Raw genomic sequence first — 18,843 nt, forward strand, 5'->3', positions numbered from 1 at the left:
TCGATGAGAGCAATACCTGAAATACTCCCAACACCGACTGTTAACATGCGATTCCCAAAGAATCTTGCAAAGCATCACACATAACCTTAGGACCAACAGCGTGCTGTTTCAAGATGAGCTCGGTGAGAAGAAATTACACAGTAATTTCCATATGGGAAGGGACTTGTGCAATGCCAATGCCCTGGCACTTGGTCCTCTATGAATGCCACTTAGGGGGAAGAGCAACTTCTTTGCAAACACTCTTTCGTCATTTGTTTTAAAATATATTTTTATTGATTTCAGAGATGGAGAGGGAGGAGATAGAAACATCAGTGATGAGAGAGAATCATTGACTGGCTGCCTACTGCACGCCCCACACTGGGGATCAAACCTGTAACCGGCATGTGCCCTGACCGGGAATTCAACAGTGACCTTGTGGTTCATAGGTTAATGTTCAACCACTGAGCCACACGGCTGGACCATCATTTGTTTTAAAAGAAAATATAGTAGCATCTGTATCATTTCCAAGAAGTGGAATATAACAATAATGGGGTTAAATCTATAAGAAGGAAAAATTATAATATAGTCAAGCATTGTCAAATATACAGGCACCAAGAGATAAACTTCTTAAGCTAAGATAGTTTTGAAACCCAAATGCTCAAGAAAGTTATGCAGTTATTGAACTAACATCTGTCTTGTCAACAGATTGGCAGGGGTAGGGCAAATCCAAATTCTCTGCTCTTGGTGCATGAAAACGAACAATGGTTGCTTGAATGCATAACAGATAGGGAGAGATTTGAACTGTTTTATTATTTTTTAAATATATTTTTATTGATTTCAGAGAGGAAGGGAGAGGGAGACAGAAACATCAATGATGAGAGAGAATCATTGACCAGCTGCCTCCTGCACGCCCCTAATGGAGATCGAGTCTGCAACCTGGGCGTGTGCCCTTGACTGGAACTGAACCTGGGACACTTCAGTCTGCAAGCCGACGTTCTATCCACTGAGCCACACCAGGTAGGGCTAGACTGTTTTCAATATAATTCCTGCCTGATATTGAGAAATGATAACCCCAAAAGTCACCTAGGATTGAATAGTACAAAGTCAAAATATGGTTCTTCAGTAACAATTGGTAAAATTTCCACCCACACAAGAATGATGTGTTTTCAAATATTTAACTGAATTCTACCTAGCAACTCTCACGTGCCCCTCACCCTCACTTCAGCTCAACAAGAACAAGAAGCAAAGACGCTCAAACAGGTAAGCGAATGGCAGCGTACTCTGCCCACCCTGCTTCAGAAGGGGTAGCTGTAAGCTGCTCATTTGTCTTGGGAAAAGAAACAGCAAAATAAACTCGTTACATCAGATAGTAAGCTATACAGGTTCTTGGCAATGCCCCAAATTACTTGCCAGGATCCTGAAAAACCAAAATGAAATAGCAAGAAAGGTGTATGTGCAGACTCCTAGGCTCCAAGCCTACGCTGGTCCATCTGCTGGCATCACCTTCACAGGCGTTCTTCTCGGTGTAATAGGAAAGGAGCAAAAATGCCCAGATCCACTTGAACAGGCGGGAAAATTAAACACCAGCACTGTTCTCAGGGATGGCTTTTATTATAAGAGGCTGTAATCCCCCGGATGCCAACTTTAAGGCGCTAACTTCATTTTGCACTATATGTTCATTCAACTACAAAGTTCGACTATAGATTTCTAATTTTCCTCCCAGCTTGCTGTTCTTATCCTGGAGCAAACTTAGATCGCATCTTTCCTTCTGGGAAGATGAGCTGTTGAATGACCAACAGCAACAAGAGTAATCCTGAGGAATTCACTTTCCTCTGCAGGTGAACAGTTCTCTGTCAGGAGTCGGTTTTCTGAAGCAATGGAAGTTAGATGACAGAAGTAAACATTCCCTTTGCCAACAAAACAAAGCTACCAAGTCAGCCAACACAATTTTCACCTAATATTTTTTAGGAATTAATGTTCAATGTATGAATTGGGAAATTTTATGTTCTTTTTAAAATTTATTATTACTATGTTTTATATTAGAGAGGAAGGAGGAGAGAGAAAGAGATAGAAACATCAGTGATGAGAGAGAATCATTGATTGGCTGCCTCCTGCACGTCCCCCACTGGGGATCGAGCCCGCAACCTGGGCATGTGCCCTTGACCGGAACTGAAGCCGGGACCCTTCAGTCTGCAGGCAGACACTCAATCCACTGAGCCACACCAGCCAGGGCTATGTTCTTAATATCTCAAAAAACCAACAGACTTCCTCTGACTACCAAATCATAGCTGGAAGTTCGCCGTCACGTTCTGAGGAGCTTGCATCATGGGCATTAACCTGTTTTTTCCAAGTCCCTGGTATTTCTTTTTTTACTCCAACACTAGTCCGTCAAGTAGAATAAAGAATCATAAGTTACCCTCTGCTTTCTGAATTACACCTATATGACTAGCCATTAAGTTACAGAAAAAGTATGAATCTTCCATATTCCCAATTCCAGGAGTTTCCCAAAGGACACCCAATTTTACAATTAGGGGATCAGCCGCCCTTCACTCTGCCGCCACTTGCAGAATTCCTGTACCAATCCAGCTTTGCCTTCGAACTCCATTTTATGAGGTTATCTGGTTAAGAGTGAGCAGCATTTCCTATCATGAAACTTAGAAAATATTCATTATATGTAAGTAACCTTAAGTAAATGAAGTATCAATTCACCAATAGAAGGAATTTATACACAATTCCAGTACTAAATTAAAAGGTCCTAAAGCTTCAATAACCCAAGGTTTCAGAACTAAGAGTTAGTAAGAAACAAGTTGGTGTTTAACAGCCGTCTGCCCAGACCTTTGGTAATCTACATGAATAATCCCAACTCCGTTTTCAGTCTGACTGTACAGGAAATGCGCTCTGCAACCCAACCTCTCCTCAAGGTTTCATTCTGAGTGACGCAGCCCTCCACACAGCCTCGGAGCTAAGGGTCAGAGGCCTTGGCAATCCTCATTCACAGGAGGCAAATTCACTTCGGATGGGAAAGGGTTTACAACGCGCTGGCTAATAATGCATCCATGAGCAGTGAGGGCCTTACAAGCACATCTCTCTAAACTACACCTGAAAATGGGCATAAAAGCTACAAGTGCTTACTCGTTTCCGATCCTGAAACCACACCGACTGTTCTCCCAGGTTTCTCCTAATGTTTAGGATTTCTCTCCTAGCCCCATTTACTAAAACCTATAAAACCACTATAAAATCATCCCATAGCCTTTCTCCGGCATTTACTACTGAAAACTCATTATTGCCATAAATGGACAATTCGAACAAATACTTCTGAGGGAGCCAATGAGGCCCAAGGACCCTTGGATCGGCATCAGTAAGTACAAAACCTGGTCCATGCCCTCTAGGACCAGAATAAAACTATACTTACTGACTCACAGAATGAGAAGTTAGCTTGAAAGGGCATTTTATATCATACATACATAGGCAGGACTGTACTTGAAAAATTCACCTCCAGAGAAGATCGTAAAATCTGGGAACCTTACAGCTACCATGGTTCCTATTCCTAATAATGGATCCATTCATGTTTTTTGAAGAGTTATGAAGCTGCCTCTCAACCTTCCATTCTCCCAACCGATCCTCCCAGGACTGACGTCCAATTACGTAGCCGTCTTTGGGGGTCTCCTCAGAACCGTCTCCGAGGTGTCCTCCCCATGGAAGCTGAGGAGCCTAGAGATGGAAGCAACACTCCAGGAGACTCGGTGCCAGTACCTGTGAGCGATGGTGCCATCCCATTCGGGCAGCACGACATCACTTTTAATGCCCCAATCAGTACAATGGCTCTAAAGACTTGCCTCTGATACTTGTCAGTTTACGATTGTTTAAAACTTTCTCGCCTTGGCCTGGTAGCTCAGTTGGTTAGAGCACTGTGCTGATACGCCAAGGTTACGGGTTTGATCCCCGGTCAGGGAACAAGAAGCAACCAATGAGTGCATTACTAAGTGGAACAACAAACTGACTTTCTTTAGCTCTCTCTAAAATAAAAAAACAAAAACATGTTTTTTCTCAAAATTACCCTGCTGCCCGGCCGTTGTGGCTCAGCTATTAAGTGAAGACCCAGGAACCAAGAGGTCACCAGTTCAGTTCCCAGTCAGGGCACATGCCAGGGTTGCAGGCTTGATCCCCAGTAGGGGGCCTGCAGGAGGCAGCCAATTGATGATGTTCCTCTCTCATTAATGTTTCTGTCTCTCTAAAAATTATCCTGCTAATAGACTTGTACAACATTATAGCTTATATTAATATGTCCTTACAATGTACTCTTAAAAGTTGTTAACGACATCAACTTCCAATTCAATAAACACTCACTGATAAACTTTATGAAATGTCACCATTGTAAACAATATACAACATAAATAACTTAGAAATGGCCCATGTCTTAAAGAAATCACAACCTAACGGAGGAACGACAGATATAATAAAACCCACCAGACGTTGTGGTTTGAGTGGGATCGATCCCCTCGGGCAACTGATCGGTGTCTCTCCTATCAATCAATGTCTCTCACACCGATGTCTCTCTCTCTTTTCCTTCCTCCCTCTCTAAAAATCAACTTTTTTTTAAAAAAAGAAAAATATCCTGAAGTAAATACTTTAAGGGTCCGTGTAAAGTACCAAAAACAAACAAGCAAATAAAACAGGAAATAAGAAGCTGAGTTTCAACCAGAAGTGGCATCTGTAAGACTCCACGGAGCTGGGATCTGTGGATCTGAGCTGAGTCATGAAAGCTAAATGAAATGAGCCAGAGGCAGGGCATGATGGGAAAGGCTTAGGGCCCAGAAGAGGCAGCAGCAGGTGTAAAGCAGGTACACACAGGTGTGGAGGCCACACAACCGACTGGTAGTCTGGTATGATGGAAGCACATAAATGTGAACGTGTGTTCAAAAGATAATGTTCCAAATGTACAACTGCAGGGCTGATCATTTTAAATCTTATTTTATATTCAGTGAGAAGTCAAAGGATTTTAAGAGGGAAGTGACATAATCAGAAGTGAATTTAAGAAAACCATGAGTAACACTGTGTACAGTGAAAAGGGAGGCAGCCAGATTATGGTAACAATCCATGCAAAAGCCATGGAAATTTAAAGTAGGCCAGTAAAAACAGAAAAGCATGGCCAGATTACATAAACACTCACAAACGTCAGGGACAAGCTCAGAAACTGACTGTACGGTGTGAGGAGAGAAAGGAGTGGAAGACAGCACAGTACAGAGAAGATGAATGAGCGCTCAAACAAACACAAGGTTGGATTTGAAGTCTAGCTCAGCCGCTTACTAGCCATATGACTGAAGGAAAGCTGTTTAACTCATCTGTGCCTCAGTTTCTTCCTCTGTAAAAGACAGTATATTAAGGGTTTTAGCAAACCTTTTTTTTTGAGAGATAAAGCAGAACTGTGTTTTTCCTTCTTAAGCATACTATCCGCTACTAGTTATTCTTAAACTTTAATCTGTGGGGATGTAAAGCACAGCATAGGGAATATCGTGGATAATAACTATTTATGGTGTCAGAGGGGGTACTAGATTTAGTGTGGGGATCACTTCTTAAGTTACACAAATGTCTAACCACTACGCTATATACCTGAAATTAATATAATAGTGAATATTGCCCTAGCTGGTTTGGCTGAGTGGATAGAGCATCAGCCTGTGGACTGAAGGATCCCAGTTTCGATTCCCGTCAAGGGCACATGCCCAGGTTTCGGCCCGATCCCCAGTGTTTGGCATGCAGGAGGCAGCCGATCAATGATTCTCTCTCATCATTGATGTTTCTCTCTCTCTCTCCCTCTCCCTTCCTCTCTGAAATCAATAAAAAATATATTTTTAAAAATAATAATAATATAATAGTGAATATTAACTGTAATTGAAAAATCAAAAACTTTAATGCTTTTGACTATTCTATTTGTGGTTATTTTTCTCAAATTAAGTTCCAACCCCCAGAAATTGTAACTGACAGCTTAGCATTTCCTCTGTAATTACACTGTTAATTGCACTGCTCTCTGTAGACTTACTCCCCGCAAGCAGAAACCTGAGAACAAATGTCAAATAGTTCCCAAGTATAGACGAATGGGTCTAAACCTGGGGACCAGAAACCCTGAAGCGCCTCAGGGTTGCTGCAGGGGGTCGTCAAATACTCACAACCGTAAAACATAAGGACACTATGAACATAGGGGTGCATATATCCTTTCTGATTGGTGTTTCTGGCTTCTTGGGATATATTCCTAGAAGTGGGATCACAGGGTCAAATGGGAGTTCCATTTTTAGATTTTTGAGGAAGCTCCATACCGTTCTCCATAGTGGCTGCACCAGTCTGCATTCCCACCAGCAGTGCAGAAGGGTTCCTTTTTCTCCACATCCTCTCCACCACTTGTTGTTTCTTGATTTGTTGATGATAGCCATTCTGACAGGTGTGAGATGGTACCGCATTGTCGTATTGATTTGCATCTCTGATATAATTAGTGACTTTGAGCATGTTCCTATGTTCATAGCAGCACAATTCACTATAGCTAAGACTTGGAAACAGCCTAAGTGCCCATCAGCAGATGAGTGGATTAGAAAACTGTGGTACAGCTACACAATGGAATACTACACTGCGGTAAAAAAGAAGGAATTCTTGCCTTTTGCAACAGCATGGATGGAACTGGAGAGCATTATGCTAAGTGAAATAAGCCAGTCAGAGAAAGATAAATACCACATGATCTCACTCATTTGTGGAATATAGAGAACAACATAGACTGATGAACAGGGACAGATCCAAAGACAGAGAAACAGCGATCAGACTATCAATCCCCAGAGGGAAAGTAAGGGAGGGCGGGGGTAAGGGGAAGAGATCAACCAAGGGAATTGTATGCATGCATATAAGCCAAACCAATGGACACGGACAACAGGGGGATGAGAGCATGAGTGGGGGGGGGGGGGAAGGTTGGGGGTTAATGGGGGGATGAGGACACATTTGTAATACCTTAACCAATAAAGAAATTAAAAAATATATATATTTAAAAAAAAAAACATAACGAAACAAAACATAAGGACACTGGTTACAGCGACCAAAGCAGCACTCCCACACAGCTGTCCTAACGGACAACTCCGCACCTTGTGGAGGCTCTGTATTCACAGGGTTCCACCTTCCTATTTACTGTCCCGTTCTTTCTCCTCCCTTTTGGCCTTAGCTCTAATTATGCTCTAGGTGGACGCCAATGTACAGTTACCAAGATGAATGGCTGGCCTTCAGTGTGGTTCTAGCTTACTGATGAACTTAATACTCAGACTAAAATCAAGAACATTCTAAGCCCGACCAGAGTGCTCAGTGGTTGAGTGTCAACCTATGAACCAGGAGGTCACAGTTCGATTCTGGGTCAGGGCACATGCCCGGGCGATCCCCAGTGTGGGGTGTGCAGGAGGCAGCTGATCCGGGATTCTCTCTCATCATTGATGTTTCTATCTCTCTTTCCCTCTCCCTCCTCTCCAAAATCAATAAAAATATATTTTAAAAAAAGAAAGAACATTTTAGCCCTAGCTGGTTTGTCTCAGTAGTTAGAGCGTCAGCCTGCGGACAGAAGGGTCCTGGGCTCATTTCCTGTTCAAGGGCACGAATCTCGGTTGCCGGTCCAGCAGGGGCATGTGCGGGAGGCAACCAATTCATTCGTTGGATGTCCTTCCTTCTCTTTCTCTTTCTCTCTCTCTCTCTCTCTCTCTCTCTCTCTCTCTTCCCCTCCTCCCTGCCTTCCACTCTCTAGAAATCAATGGGGGAAAATCCTCCAGATCCTCAGGTGGATTTTTTTTTTAAAAAAAGAAGATTCAAAAGTCATGATTATAGCACTCAAGTAGGTATACTAGTATCTGTATACCTCAAAGTCATGAAAACCAGTTATCTTGGTGAAAAAAAGATTGTAGCATTCATGTCATTTCAATCTCTGAATCCTAATAATAATGAGGGGTTTCTACCACCAGGCAAAATGCTAAGTACTTTGCATGCATAATTTCAACTGAGTTTCACAATAATCTTATTAAGCATGATTGCTGGTAATTTACAAATGAAGAAACCGAAGCATGGAGAGGCTAAGAAATTTTCCGAAGGTCATTCAACTAATCAATGGCGGAGCCAGGATCTGAACCTAGGCCGTCTAAATGCAGAGCCCAGGATTTTAACAGATCTCAACGAGACCAGTGTCATATTATCTCATACTATTGCAGATTAGATAATGAGTCTCCCCCTTTGCACAGGTATTTATATATGCATAAATAAGAAATCCTAGCTGGAGAGATTACAAAAGGATTTCCTCATTAACTAAGCTTAAAGAGATGCTATCCACACGGTTTTACTGCTTATAATTAAAGGCAATAATCTAGGGACAATGTTGCACGTTTGTGTTTGATCTAAAAATTCGTTAATACTCATGGAGGACAGAATTTGAATATAGGCGCAAGTAAATATTCATTCCTCTCAGTATAGATATTACAGATATTTGTGATTAATTTCTCCCCAGTTTTAAGAAATGAGATAGTACAAAGGAGAGCTTAATGAAAAAAATTTTCTCCAAAAACATTCCTCACAAGTAACATTACTCTCCTAGTTTAAGACAGAAAGCCCCAATTCCTGTAATGCCATAAAATAAGAAAGCATGGGTGCGAAGGGTGGCTCTCTAAAACAGCTCGCATGTTAGAGGTTCACATTTCTTAGCTAAAAGACATCAACAAGTCCATGCCCAAACATCCCCACCAAATACAAAAACAGAAATGCAAGGAAACAGAGATAATACATGGGAGAACCCGCAACTCCAGAAATAAATGTCTGTAGGATAAATCCTACCCCAGTACACACAAGGCACTGCTGCAGCAGTATGAAAGGTAAGCAAGCTATCTGGGGAAATCCCTTCCGTTTATTTGTCAAATAGAAAAACAACTACTCATTTCAAAGAAAGGGGAATTTTCATACAGAGCACAGAAAACTGTCAACTAACTCTTACATTTCTGGCTTTAACTGTTAAAACTCATTAGGGTAGTACAGTCAACATCTAACAAGTCAAACCAAGTCTGGCCTCTGACAAGTTCTGTACTAACCCTACGAGGGAGTTTAGGTCACCCAACACAACGTCAAGTCACACACCAAAATTCTCCTTTCAATGTCTTCAAAACGTCGTGAAAAGTCAATGTCTGGCAGAGGCTACCGCCGGTGGCTTCCCCTGCCGTGTAACCTGACAAGGTACAAAGCTCCTTGAAATATTTAACAGTGGTAGTATGGATTTCTTTGGATAGGTCAAGAAAAGCAGCTCATCCTTTTTAAAAACATAAAGAACCATTTTATGGGATGTCATTCCCTGGTCCAAGAGTCTGTGCCTTTCCTCAGGGCTTTCTAAGAGACCTGATTGAGGGGAAATGAAAAGAGTAACAAAAGACCCCTTTTCCCTCTCCGTTCCCAACGTAATCCAGCTCAGCCACAGGGCCAGGGGCATCCCCGGTCATAAATGCCAGCAATCAGAGGCGGCCATAAAGCCACCGGCTCAGGTGAAGGGTGCAGCCAGCTCTCTGTAAGGCATGCCATAAAGCTCCTGTTCTTCACCCTCCCAGCTTCTTCACAGCCAGGGAATGGCAAGAACAAAAAAGTAGCCCTTTGTCTGCCTGCCTCATCTCTCATCTCGATGTGATCGATGAACCATCTGGGCCCAGGTGAAGGCGCTAAGATCCCTTTTTCCGAGTAAGGGTGCGTTTCCTCCAGCCGGCCGCACATCGACCCATCAAAGGACAGGCTGTGTTTTGAGCACTGTCATAACAGAAATTAAAGTGAAGCTCCATTTTCCAGAAAATGTTTTTTGCCTATTCTGAACCTACGCTAGAAGCCTGTCCAGTTCCTGAACTTCCCAAGAAATATTGGAGCCTACAAGAGCATTAACAACTCAGTAATTTCTAGAACTTCCCAAAGAATTTTCTAATCAAAAAGTTCATTTAGCCGAAACCGGTTTGGCTCAGTGGATAGAGCGTCAGCCTACGGCCTGAAAGGTCCCGGGTTCGATTCCGGTCAGGGGCATGTGCCTGGGTTGCGGGCATGTCCCCGGTGGGAGATATGCAGGAGGCAGCTGATCGATGTTTCTCTCTCGTCGATGTTTCCGACTCTGTCTCTCTCCCTTCCTCTCTGTGAAAAATCAATAAAATATATTTACAAAAAGAAAAAGTTCATTCAAATCTCAGTTAACTTTCATTCAGTCTATGTTTTAAAACCTGATACAATTTATTTTTAGGAGCAAGTAATATTGCATTGATTGATTGTCTTCACAACCTACCAGTCCATAAAAATCACCAGTCTGTGATTTACTCCAGATAAGTTTTTACTTATCAAGCTTTAAAAACAAACTGGTTAAGACCCAAACAAATACTTTTAAACGTGAACTCTTCAGCCCCCTCTTTCCTCCTAGTGCCTACAGGGTTCAGAATCCTATTAAAATGTAGATGCCACATGTCAGAGTAATTGAACTTCCTTAATACCGGAAAGTAACATATGCATAAAAAAGGTCCCCCCCCCCCCCAGCAACCCTAGAACAACTCCTCCCCAAACTAGTGACAGGCCCAAGCTTCCCCCTCCTCAAAGTCTGCGCCCTGGACTCTCCACCGAGGCAGAATAACGGGAAGTGACAAGAAGGCTTCAGTTAAATCTAGAAAAAGTTCCCTGCCCACACTAGGGGAATGTGGGCAGGCACAGAGAGCTCTTAACTAGGAGACCTACAATTAAACACAGTCCCACAGAGAGGATGGAGTGAGGATGTGATGCTTGGGAGCAAGCAAAGGCCGAGGCACCCCTTCCAGGGCACCCCCAGCCTCGGGCCTGGAGGGGGTGCGAGTGGAGTCCGCACAGCTCGATGGACAGGGCTCCACGGTGAGTGGGCAGACGAGAACTGAGTCGGGGCCGGGGCATTTTCTTTTCCCAACTTCCAGGCAGAAGATGAATCAGGATTTTGTGAATAATGACTTCCTACAGGAGCCTGTGCCTTCAGGTAATTAGATGGAAGGTAAACTACCTCACGCGGTTCTCAGTGAGAGGGATGTTCTCAAGACCGCCTTCGGATGCTCAGTACCCACCAAAGCACCACCTCTCAGAGCACAATCACAGCCACCCCCTGGTGGCCATCACGTTGGATTCACAAATACATCCGTTTCGGGATTCTTCTTTTCATTGAGAAGCTCACACATCTAGACTCTAGGACACAACACCGAGTCTGAAAATAACTTCCCCTTCGAACCATGAATCCACAACACTGAACCATGAAGACAGACTTAACCAAACAAGAGGGACTCTAAACACCAGATGAATTGTTTTTAAAATTTGATCTTCGTTTTTCTTATACTTAAAATCAGTCAACTTCAGCAAAGAACTTTTTCCAACAGGTAAGTCCTTATATTTTGTTCACTCTAAGAAAACTTTCCTACCATTGATAGTTCCCCTCCCAATGATGCCAGTTAAACGGGCAAATGTACAATCTGACATTAAAAATAACCAAAGACCTAGCCGGTGTTGCTCAGTGGGTAGAACGTTGGCCTGCAGACTGAAGGGTCCCGGGTTCGATTCCCATCAAGGTCACATGCCCGAGTTGCAGGCTCAATGCCCAGTAGGGGGCATGCAGGAGGCAGCCGGTCAATGATTCTCATCATTGATGTTTCTCTCTCTCTCTCTCTCTCTCTCTCTCTCTCTCTCTCTCTCTCTCTCCCTTCCTCTCTGAAATCAATAAAAATATATTTAAAAACAAGAAAAAAAAATAGAGGCTCCCTGACTCTGACTCTAAATAAACTCAGAATAAGAAATTCTGACTTCACCAAAAAATTAAGATAATAGAAAGCAATCAGAGCACTGGGGTAGAAAAGGACTGATGAGCTGATACGTGAAGCTCACCTTTTCATTTCACAGGTCAGAAGTTCGAGGGTAAAATCAGTGAACTGCCAGAGGCCCCACGACTGCAGGAGATGAGAGTGAGGAGGGCCGTGCCCACTGGCTCCCACTGCGGCCCAGCGTCCTCGCTGCCTTCTCCTTCTCCCTGCGTAGCGTTTGCTGCGCGGGCAACGGAGGAGCCACGCCCACTCTTGCCCATGTGCCCGATAAACAGGGAAAGAACTGCAGAATTCTCCATCTTTCCGAAGCACACCCCAAGCGCGCACCTCAGTCTCTCTCAGATGAAAGCAAACACCCACAACGTGCGCACTGCACTTCAGCCTCCCTTCTCTGAGTGCCTACGGATCAGGCACAACTGCAATTCGGTGCCCGCCAATTTCTAATTAAGCTTTGCCAAATTTTATGAGCAGGGTGGAAAGTTTGCTTTTAATGTTTTGTGAGGTGGTAGGGGAAGTAATTGAATTATGAAGTTACTAAACAGAGACTCATTGTTGATAAACCATTTCTGGGGTTTATATCAAAACAGCTCCAATTCCAGCTGGCGGAGATGTGTCCTATGTATTAAGATGGCAGAGTAGTGACATTAACACCACCTGAGACAACCCTCAGTGCCGTGGGCCCTGACTCTGGGCAGGCGACAAGAAAGGCCCAAAAACACGGCTCTGGGATTCCTGCATGAGAGCGCTCAACAAACACCAAACTCCGGCCTGTATGGCTCAGGGGTTGAGCATCGACTTATGAACCAGGAGGCCACGGTTGGATTCCTGTCAGGGCACATGCCCAGGTTGTGGGCTCGATCCCCAGTGTGGGGGAGGGGAGAGGTGTGAAGGAGGCAGCCAATCAATGATTCTTTTTTTTTATTTAATATATTTCATTGATTTTTTACAGAGAGGAAGGGAGAGAGATAGAGAGTTAGAAACATCGATGAGAGAGAAACATCGATCAGCTGCCTCCTGCACACTCCCCACTGGGGATGTGCCCGCAACCAAGGTACACGCCCTTGACTGGGATCGAACCTGGGACCCTTGAGTCGGCAGGCAGATGCTCTATCCACTGAGCCAAACCGGTTAGGGCGCGATCAATGATTCTTATTGATGTTTCTATCTCTCTCTTCCCTTCTCTGAAATCAACAAAAATACATTTTTAAGAAAATCAAACTTTAATGCTACTTCCTAGCTGTCACACAGAAAGCTAGAACAGCTCGGCAACACCTATGTTCTTGTAAATAATCCCATTCTGGCAGAATGTGGCCCTCAAGAGCTCATGTGCAGCTGCTACCGAGAGAGCGACCGGCGGCGGGACGTTAGGAACACGCATCGACGAAGGACCAGCCGCCGGGGCTGAAGGAGTTTAAACAGGGAAGCGACCTGGAAGTTCTGTTCCGTCACCCACCTCCGCTCACTCGCTCTCTTAGTATTAAGTCAGGTTTTGTTGTGACCAAGTTACAATCCTGATTCATGGGTCACAAGCCACGTGTTCGGGAATCCGAGTGAGAGGACAGAGCGGCGCACGAATCCGGAAACGACCGTGGGTTTCTGCGGGGGTGCTGCCCAGGGAGCTCCCAGCACCCCCGGTCGGCCTCGCCATCGATCTGTGAGACCCTCTAACAAAATGCTTGGTTTCTACACTGAAGACGACGCGGTCAAAGGGCATCAGCATGACGGGTTAGCAATAAACCAGACTATGGGTCAGCGCTAATCCAAACCACCAACCCATGCGAGGGCGCCTCCACTATCACATGAAAAGCTTACCCACGAAACAACAGCTCATTTCAGCCCAATGCAGAAAAAGGACGGGCGTCTGAGAAAGCAGCTAACCACTCTTCTCAGAATGAAGGAGCAACTACTGTTCGGGCAAAAAAACCTTACTAATATGAAATAACTTATTTGAAACAACTGCAATTCCTGACACAGGCTTCCCTCACTGGATACTGCAGCGACGCACAATGCCGTAGGGGAGATGTGAGCACGGACGAACACGTGAGAGGGGGTACATCGAAGACCAAAGATGGAATATTCTGGTGCCCAGACATTAGGTCCCTGAACCCAGGTGGCTCTTTCTCGACAGTCTCTTACGATGCGTCTTTGGGAACTGTGGAAACCTGGTTTTGAGTATGTGATAACATTTGGGATGTGAGCTTGATCCTTCTGTACAAAACACATAAGCATGCTAAACCAGAGGAAACCGCTTCTCAGGGTCCCCTTACCATAGACTAACGTCTCCTATTAGGGACTTTCTTATCATACGCAAATATACATGGGGCTAAAATTCCACATATAGCCAGGCAAGTCTCCATTTTAAAAATAAGCAGGTAAATGAAATGTCTTTTTTTTTTTTTTTTTTTTTTTTTTTTGCTGCTGTATCTTTTAGAAAAGCAAAATCAACTCACATTTAAGCACCAACTCCATGCAAGTAACCTGAACGGTTCAGTCTTTTTGTCATGTATGAGGCCTTTGGTTCTCCAACTACATGGGATCTGTGTTGTTAGCTTAAAAAATACAGAATTGGCCTTTCAAAAAAAATAGTCATCTACAGCATCCAACATAGTCTCAAGCAACCCTGCTGACTACAGCTGCCTTCTGGAGGCTGGGAAAGGAGGTGGAGAGAGAGCAGAGAGGCAGGGAGAGGGAGCCGCAGCCAGCCACACAGCAAGGAACACGCCCCCATCATGTCCTCCTCGCTCCATCACCAGGCGGGCTGCAGTCAGCCTCCGGATCGGATCGAGCTGCCTTACAAACGTCTTTTAAAAGGAGGCAGGAAGGCTAACAGCTGGAAAAGGCCAGCTCCTTGGAGGGAGGGGCCGGGAGATCTGGGATCTCCTCCCCAGGGTCTGTGCGAAATCTAAGGGGTGCGGGGCACAGCCGTGGCCAGGGGTTTGCCCAGGATCCTCTGTGCGCCCCAACGGCAGGCACGCAGGAAATGCCTGGTTATCTTTCCCTTTCTGTTTCAATCAAAAACACTCGGAGCAGAACCCCATGCCCTCCTTCGTGTGAGCCCCTAGCAACTGCTCTTCTTCCTAGCCTCCCTCATCTTCTCCTCCCGCCCAACTCAGACTCCCCCCTCCTGCATCCAACGGAAAATAAATGCCTAAGGCCCTGGCTGAACCTGAACTCAACTTCCCCTCCCAGGGTAACTTTCTATTTTGCTGAAGGAGGCTGAGCAGCGCTCATCAAAGCTCCCCTATCCTCACCCCCGTCCTAATGGGAAGGGCAAGGGTCTCGACTGGGAGGGAGAACCCTAAGTCTTCCTAAGGAATAACTGTGCTTCCCAGCCCCGCTTTTCCCAGCGAAAGCCAACCACCACCACACACTGAAGGAAACCTGTCCCTTATCTCCTCTCCTCACGCCGACCCCGCTCCCCCCACCCTGCCATGCCCAGGGCTGGCCGGGGAAAAGGGGGGTCAATAAAGAAATGTCGGAGAGGAGCAGGCCCGGAGGGAGCCAGGTCGGAGGCTGCGCGCTCCCAGCGCAGCGCCGGGGGTGGGGCAGGAGCAGCTGCGTCCCCTGGGAAGGGGCTGCGGAGCCCCCCAAACACCTCCCCGCACAGGACCTGCCTCGGGGCCTCCTCTCGGGGGGGGGGGGTGAGGAGCCGCTCCTCTGAGCTGGGGACAGTGGACTATCTCCCCGCCAAGATGCCACCAAGCCTTCATTCTAGGGGAGGACAGCGTGGGGCGGAGGCAGAGAAGCCCCTGCTGCCACCGGCTGGCGCTGAGCTCTGCGAGGCGGGCAAGCGGGCTGCTGTGCAAGGCGGCACCGAGCAGAGGGAGGGGAGGGGAGGGGAGGAGCGGGGAGGGGGGCCGGGAGCAGGAGGCAAGGGCATGGATGGTCCCTGCTGGGGGGTGGGGGCGGGAGGAGGGTGAGGGGTGGAGGTGAGGGAAGGGGGAGTGGCTGGGAGCGCAGGACCTGGGCCGGGATGGAGCGAGGGTTCGGCAGGGGGGGGTCGGTAGGGGGGGTTCGGCAGGCTTTGGGAAGCGAGGTGTGGGGAGGGACGTGGGCCCCCCGGGGTAGAAGAGCGTGGCCCGGATGAGGCCAGCGCCGGAGAGATGCCCAAGAGAAGCGCTGCCCCGAGAGCAGAACATCTGCCCCAGAGGGAGGCGGGCGGAGGAGCAGGTCCCGGGGAGGGAGGGAGGAGGGAGGATCTGGCTGGATGAGGTAATCTGGGGAGGGGAGGAGGGGTTCAGCCCCGGGATGGGGAGCCCGGCGAGGGGTCCGTGCCAGGCATGCGGGCCCGGGTCAGGGGAAGGCGGGTGGGGGCGCGCGCCCTCGGCCAGATGGCTTCAGACCCCGGGCGGGCGCCGGGGAACCCACGTTCGGGCTCCCGAGACGGGAGGCCATGGGCCGGGTCAGGGTGGTCCCCGAGTCAGGATGCTCCCCGGCCCGGGTGGGGGAGGGGAGGCCCCGCAGAGGGTCGGGACCCCGGGCCGGGGTTCCTCGCCGCCTTACCTCTCCGCTGCCGCCTCCCCCGCCGCTCTCCCCGAACACCGCCCGGAACCGGCGCAGGTTGGTGCCGATGGCGGCCGAGACCTGCAGCGCCGCGTCGAAGCCCGGGCCGACCCGCAGCAGGGCCGGCCCGGCGGGGGCCGCGGACGATGACGGCGCCGAGGACGAGGCGGGCGCCGAGGGGGCTGCCGAGGCGGCGGCCGCTCCCACTGCAGCCGCGGCCCCGCCGCTTCCCGCCGCCACGGCCGAGGGGGAGGGGGGCGCCCCGGGAGCGCCGCCGCCCGCGGGCCCGGGGGGAAGCAGCAGGGCCGGCACACGCTGGCGCGGGGCGCCCCCCAGGCCCCGGCGCCCCCCGCCGCCGCCGCCCCCGGTGGTCCCGGGCCGGGCGGGGAAGCGCCACCGACAGCTGTGCGCCATGTTCGCCCCGTGAAGTGCAGCCGCGAGAGGGAGAGGCGACAACACAGGGGGCGGGGAGGGGGGCCGGGGCCCCGGAACCTGCCTACGCCGCCCGGCGCCGCCCCGCCGCCTGCGCGCTGCCGCCCGCCATGCCGAGCGCAGGGCCCGCGCGCCGCCCCGCAACCTGGATGCCCGGCCCCGGCCTCCGCTCCCGACGCGCCGCCGCTGCGCCACCCGAGGCCCGGGCCGCCTCCCGCCTGCCCGCAGCCCCGCAACCTGGATAACCGCGGCCCCGCCCTCCGGAGCGCCCGCCGGGAGGGGGGAGGAAGCGAGGCCCCGGCGGGAGCGCGGGTTCCGGGGGGGAGGGGTCGCGGGGATGGGGGCGGAGGGAGCCGGGCCGCCTCAGCCTGCGAGCCCCAGGCCGGTTACACTCGTTCCCGGGAGGCACTGGGGACCGACCCGCCCCAGCCGCTTCCAGGAGAGCGCGGCCGACGGGCCGGGGACAGCGAGCCTCCGCCCGGGCGCGGGCGCGGGCGCGGGCACAGGCTGGGCCGGCCTCCTCTTACGCCCGCGGGACAAGGGCCCCCGATTGTACTGCGTGCAAAACAGAAGCGCTTCCCAGTCCCTGGAGCGCGGGGCCGACAGGCCTTCAGTGCACGCGTTTTACAAACATCATGCGAGGAGCCCCTCCCCTTGCCGCCGCTCTCTCCCAAATGCGCGCAGCCAGCGGCCGGGCTCCCGCCGCCTCCCCCTGCTGGGCACTCGGGGCTGGGGACCCCCGTCTCCCGCGCCCCCTGCAGTGAGCGGGGCCATTCCCCCTGCCCGTGGCGGGCCCGGCCACCGAAGCGGTGTGACGACGTAGTGAAGTTGGGGAGCTAACGGGGCCCGGAGCGAAGGGCGGGCAGCAGCGCCCCGCCCCTTCCTCGGCTCCGCCGCCGCCGCGTGCATAGCGGACCCTGATGTGTGCACGCGGAGCGCGGGGGCCCGCGAGCACGTTTCTGATTAAGAGGGGGGAGGGCCGGGCATTTTGATCCCTGGGGCGGAGGGGAGCTCCGAGCGGGGCTTGGAGGGGGAGGAGGAGGGGGTCAGGGCGGGGGTGGATCTCCACCCGGTGTGCTTATTGCGGGCAAGCGGGGAGGGCGCCTCCAGCTGGGCGTTAAAAGCCTGCGAGGCTGGGGAAGCAGAGCCGGGAGGGAGGGGTCTGCGCCGCGAGAACCTGAGTAGGTTGAGCTGGGGATCGATCCCCAGCCTGCAGGCCCCGGGGCCGCCTCCATCCCCCCAGCTGAGATGGAGTTCGCGGGAAGGTCACGCAGCCTCCCTGGACTCCCGCACAGGCACAGCGCACAGCTTGTAACATTGCAGCCCGGGCGGCGGATTCGGGGAGGAGAGGGAGGGCCGGGGAGCAGGTTGCAGTCAGCTCGCGTCCTCTGGAGGGTGCCCCGCGCGTCTCCAGAGAAGGTCCAGGCCTCCTGGTGCTGAAAGCCGGCGTCCCTCCACCACGGAAACGTTCGTGCTGAGCGACCGGTGGGGTGGGGGGCAGAGAAAGGGCAGGCGACCGGCCAGCTCCGACTCCCCCCAACTCTTCCCGCATCGATCGTCGTTGCAACCGCGCAGGATGGAGCCCAGATGGTTTGCAAAGCGCGCGCACAGAACCAGAGTCCCTGGTTACGTCGCTGGTTGACTAGGTGCAAAAAGGGTGGGGGTCGTGGCAGAGTCTCTTGAACGGCAGCCCCCAGACGCCGCTAAGGGGGACAGAAGCACCCTGTTGTGGAAGGTTTCGCCATTGCAATAGTTTGGCGTGAGGCGCTGGGGGTCTTGCCTCAGGGTAGCTGCTCTGATCACTTACAGACCGATGACCACGTGGATTCCCTCCAGCGTCCGGATTGTTCGCTCTCTCGCTGATTTTTCTTTTGTATTTGCCTCCCCCCACCCCCTTTAATTTGTAAAACGGTCTGCAGAGGTAACAGGAGGGGGCTGAGTGGCAGGACTTATATAACTATGTCCGCAGGGTTCCTCTCGGTCCTGCACCGCTGAGGAAACACGCCAGCGCGGCTTGAGCAGCCTTCCCCCCAGCACACCTCCGCCGGCCAGGGCGGGGCTCCGCGGGTCTGGGGGCAGCAGGGAGAAA

The 18,843-nt window shown here is 50.0% G+C and overlaps 1 protein-coding gene across 11 annotated transcripts in view; it reads right to left on the reverse strand.

Moving 5' to 3' along the window:
• KMT2A (lysine methyltransferase 2A) overlaps positions 1 to 16,987 on the reverse strand; it is a 92,445-nt gene extending 75,458 nt beyond the window's left edge. For 3 of the 11 annotated variants that reach the window (XM_059707701.1, XM_059707705.1, XM_059707699.1), the window contains exons 1-2: positions 16,323 to 16,981; positions 14,270 to 14,368 (exon numbers count right to left, since the gene is read on the reverse strand). In XM_059707701.1, the coding sequence (XP_059563684.1) occupies positions 14,270 to 14,368; positions 16,323 to 16,736 (513 nt within the window). In that variant the 5' untranslated portion in view covers positions 16,737 to 16,981. Of the gene's footprint in view, positions 1 to 14,269; positions 14,369 to 16,322 lie in introns of all 11 variants that reach the window. The other 8 variants (XM_059707703.1, XM_059707702.1, XR_009454343.1 and 5 more) reach the window with 7 other exon arrangements.
• Between the last annotated feature and the right edge of the window lie 1,856 nt (positions 16,988 to 18,843).

Source organism: Myotis daubentonii, chromosome 9 (genome assembly GCF_963259705.1).
Source record: "Myotis daubentonii chromosome 9, mMyoDau2.1, whole genome shotgun sequence".
NCBI classification, from domain to species: domain Eukaryota; kingdom Metazoa; phylum Chordata; class Mammalia; order Chiroptera; family Vespertilionidae; genus Myotis; species Myotis daubentonii.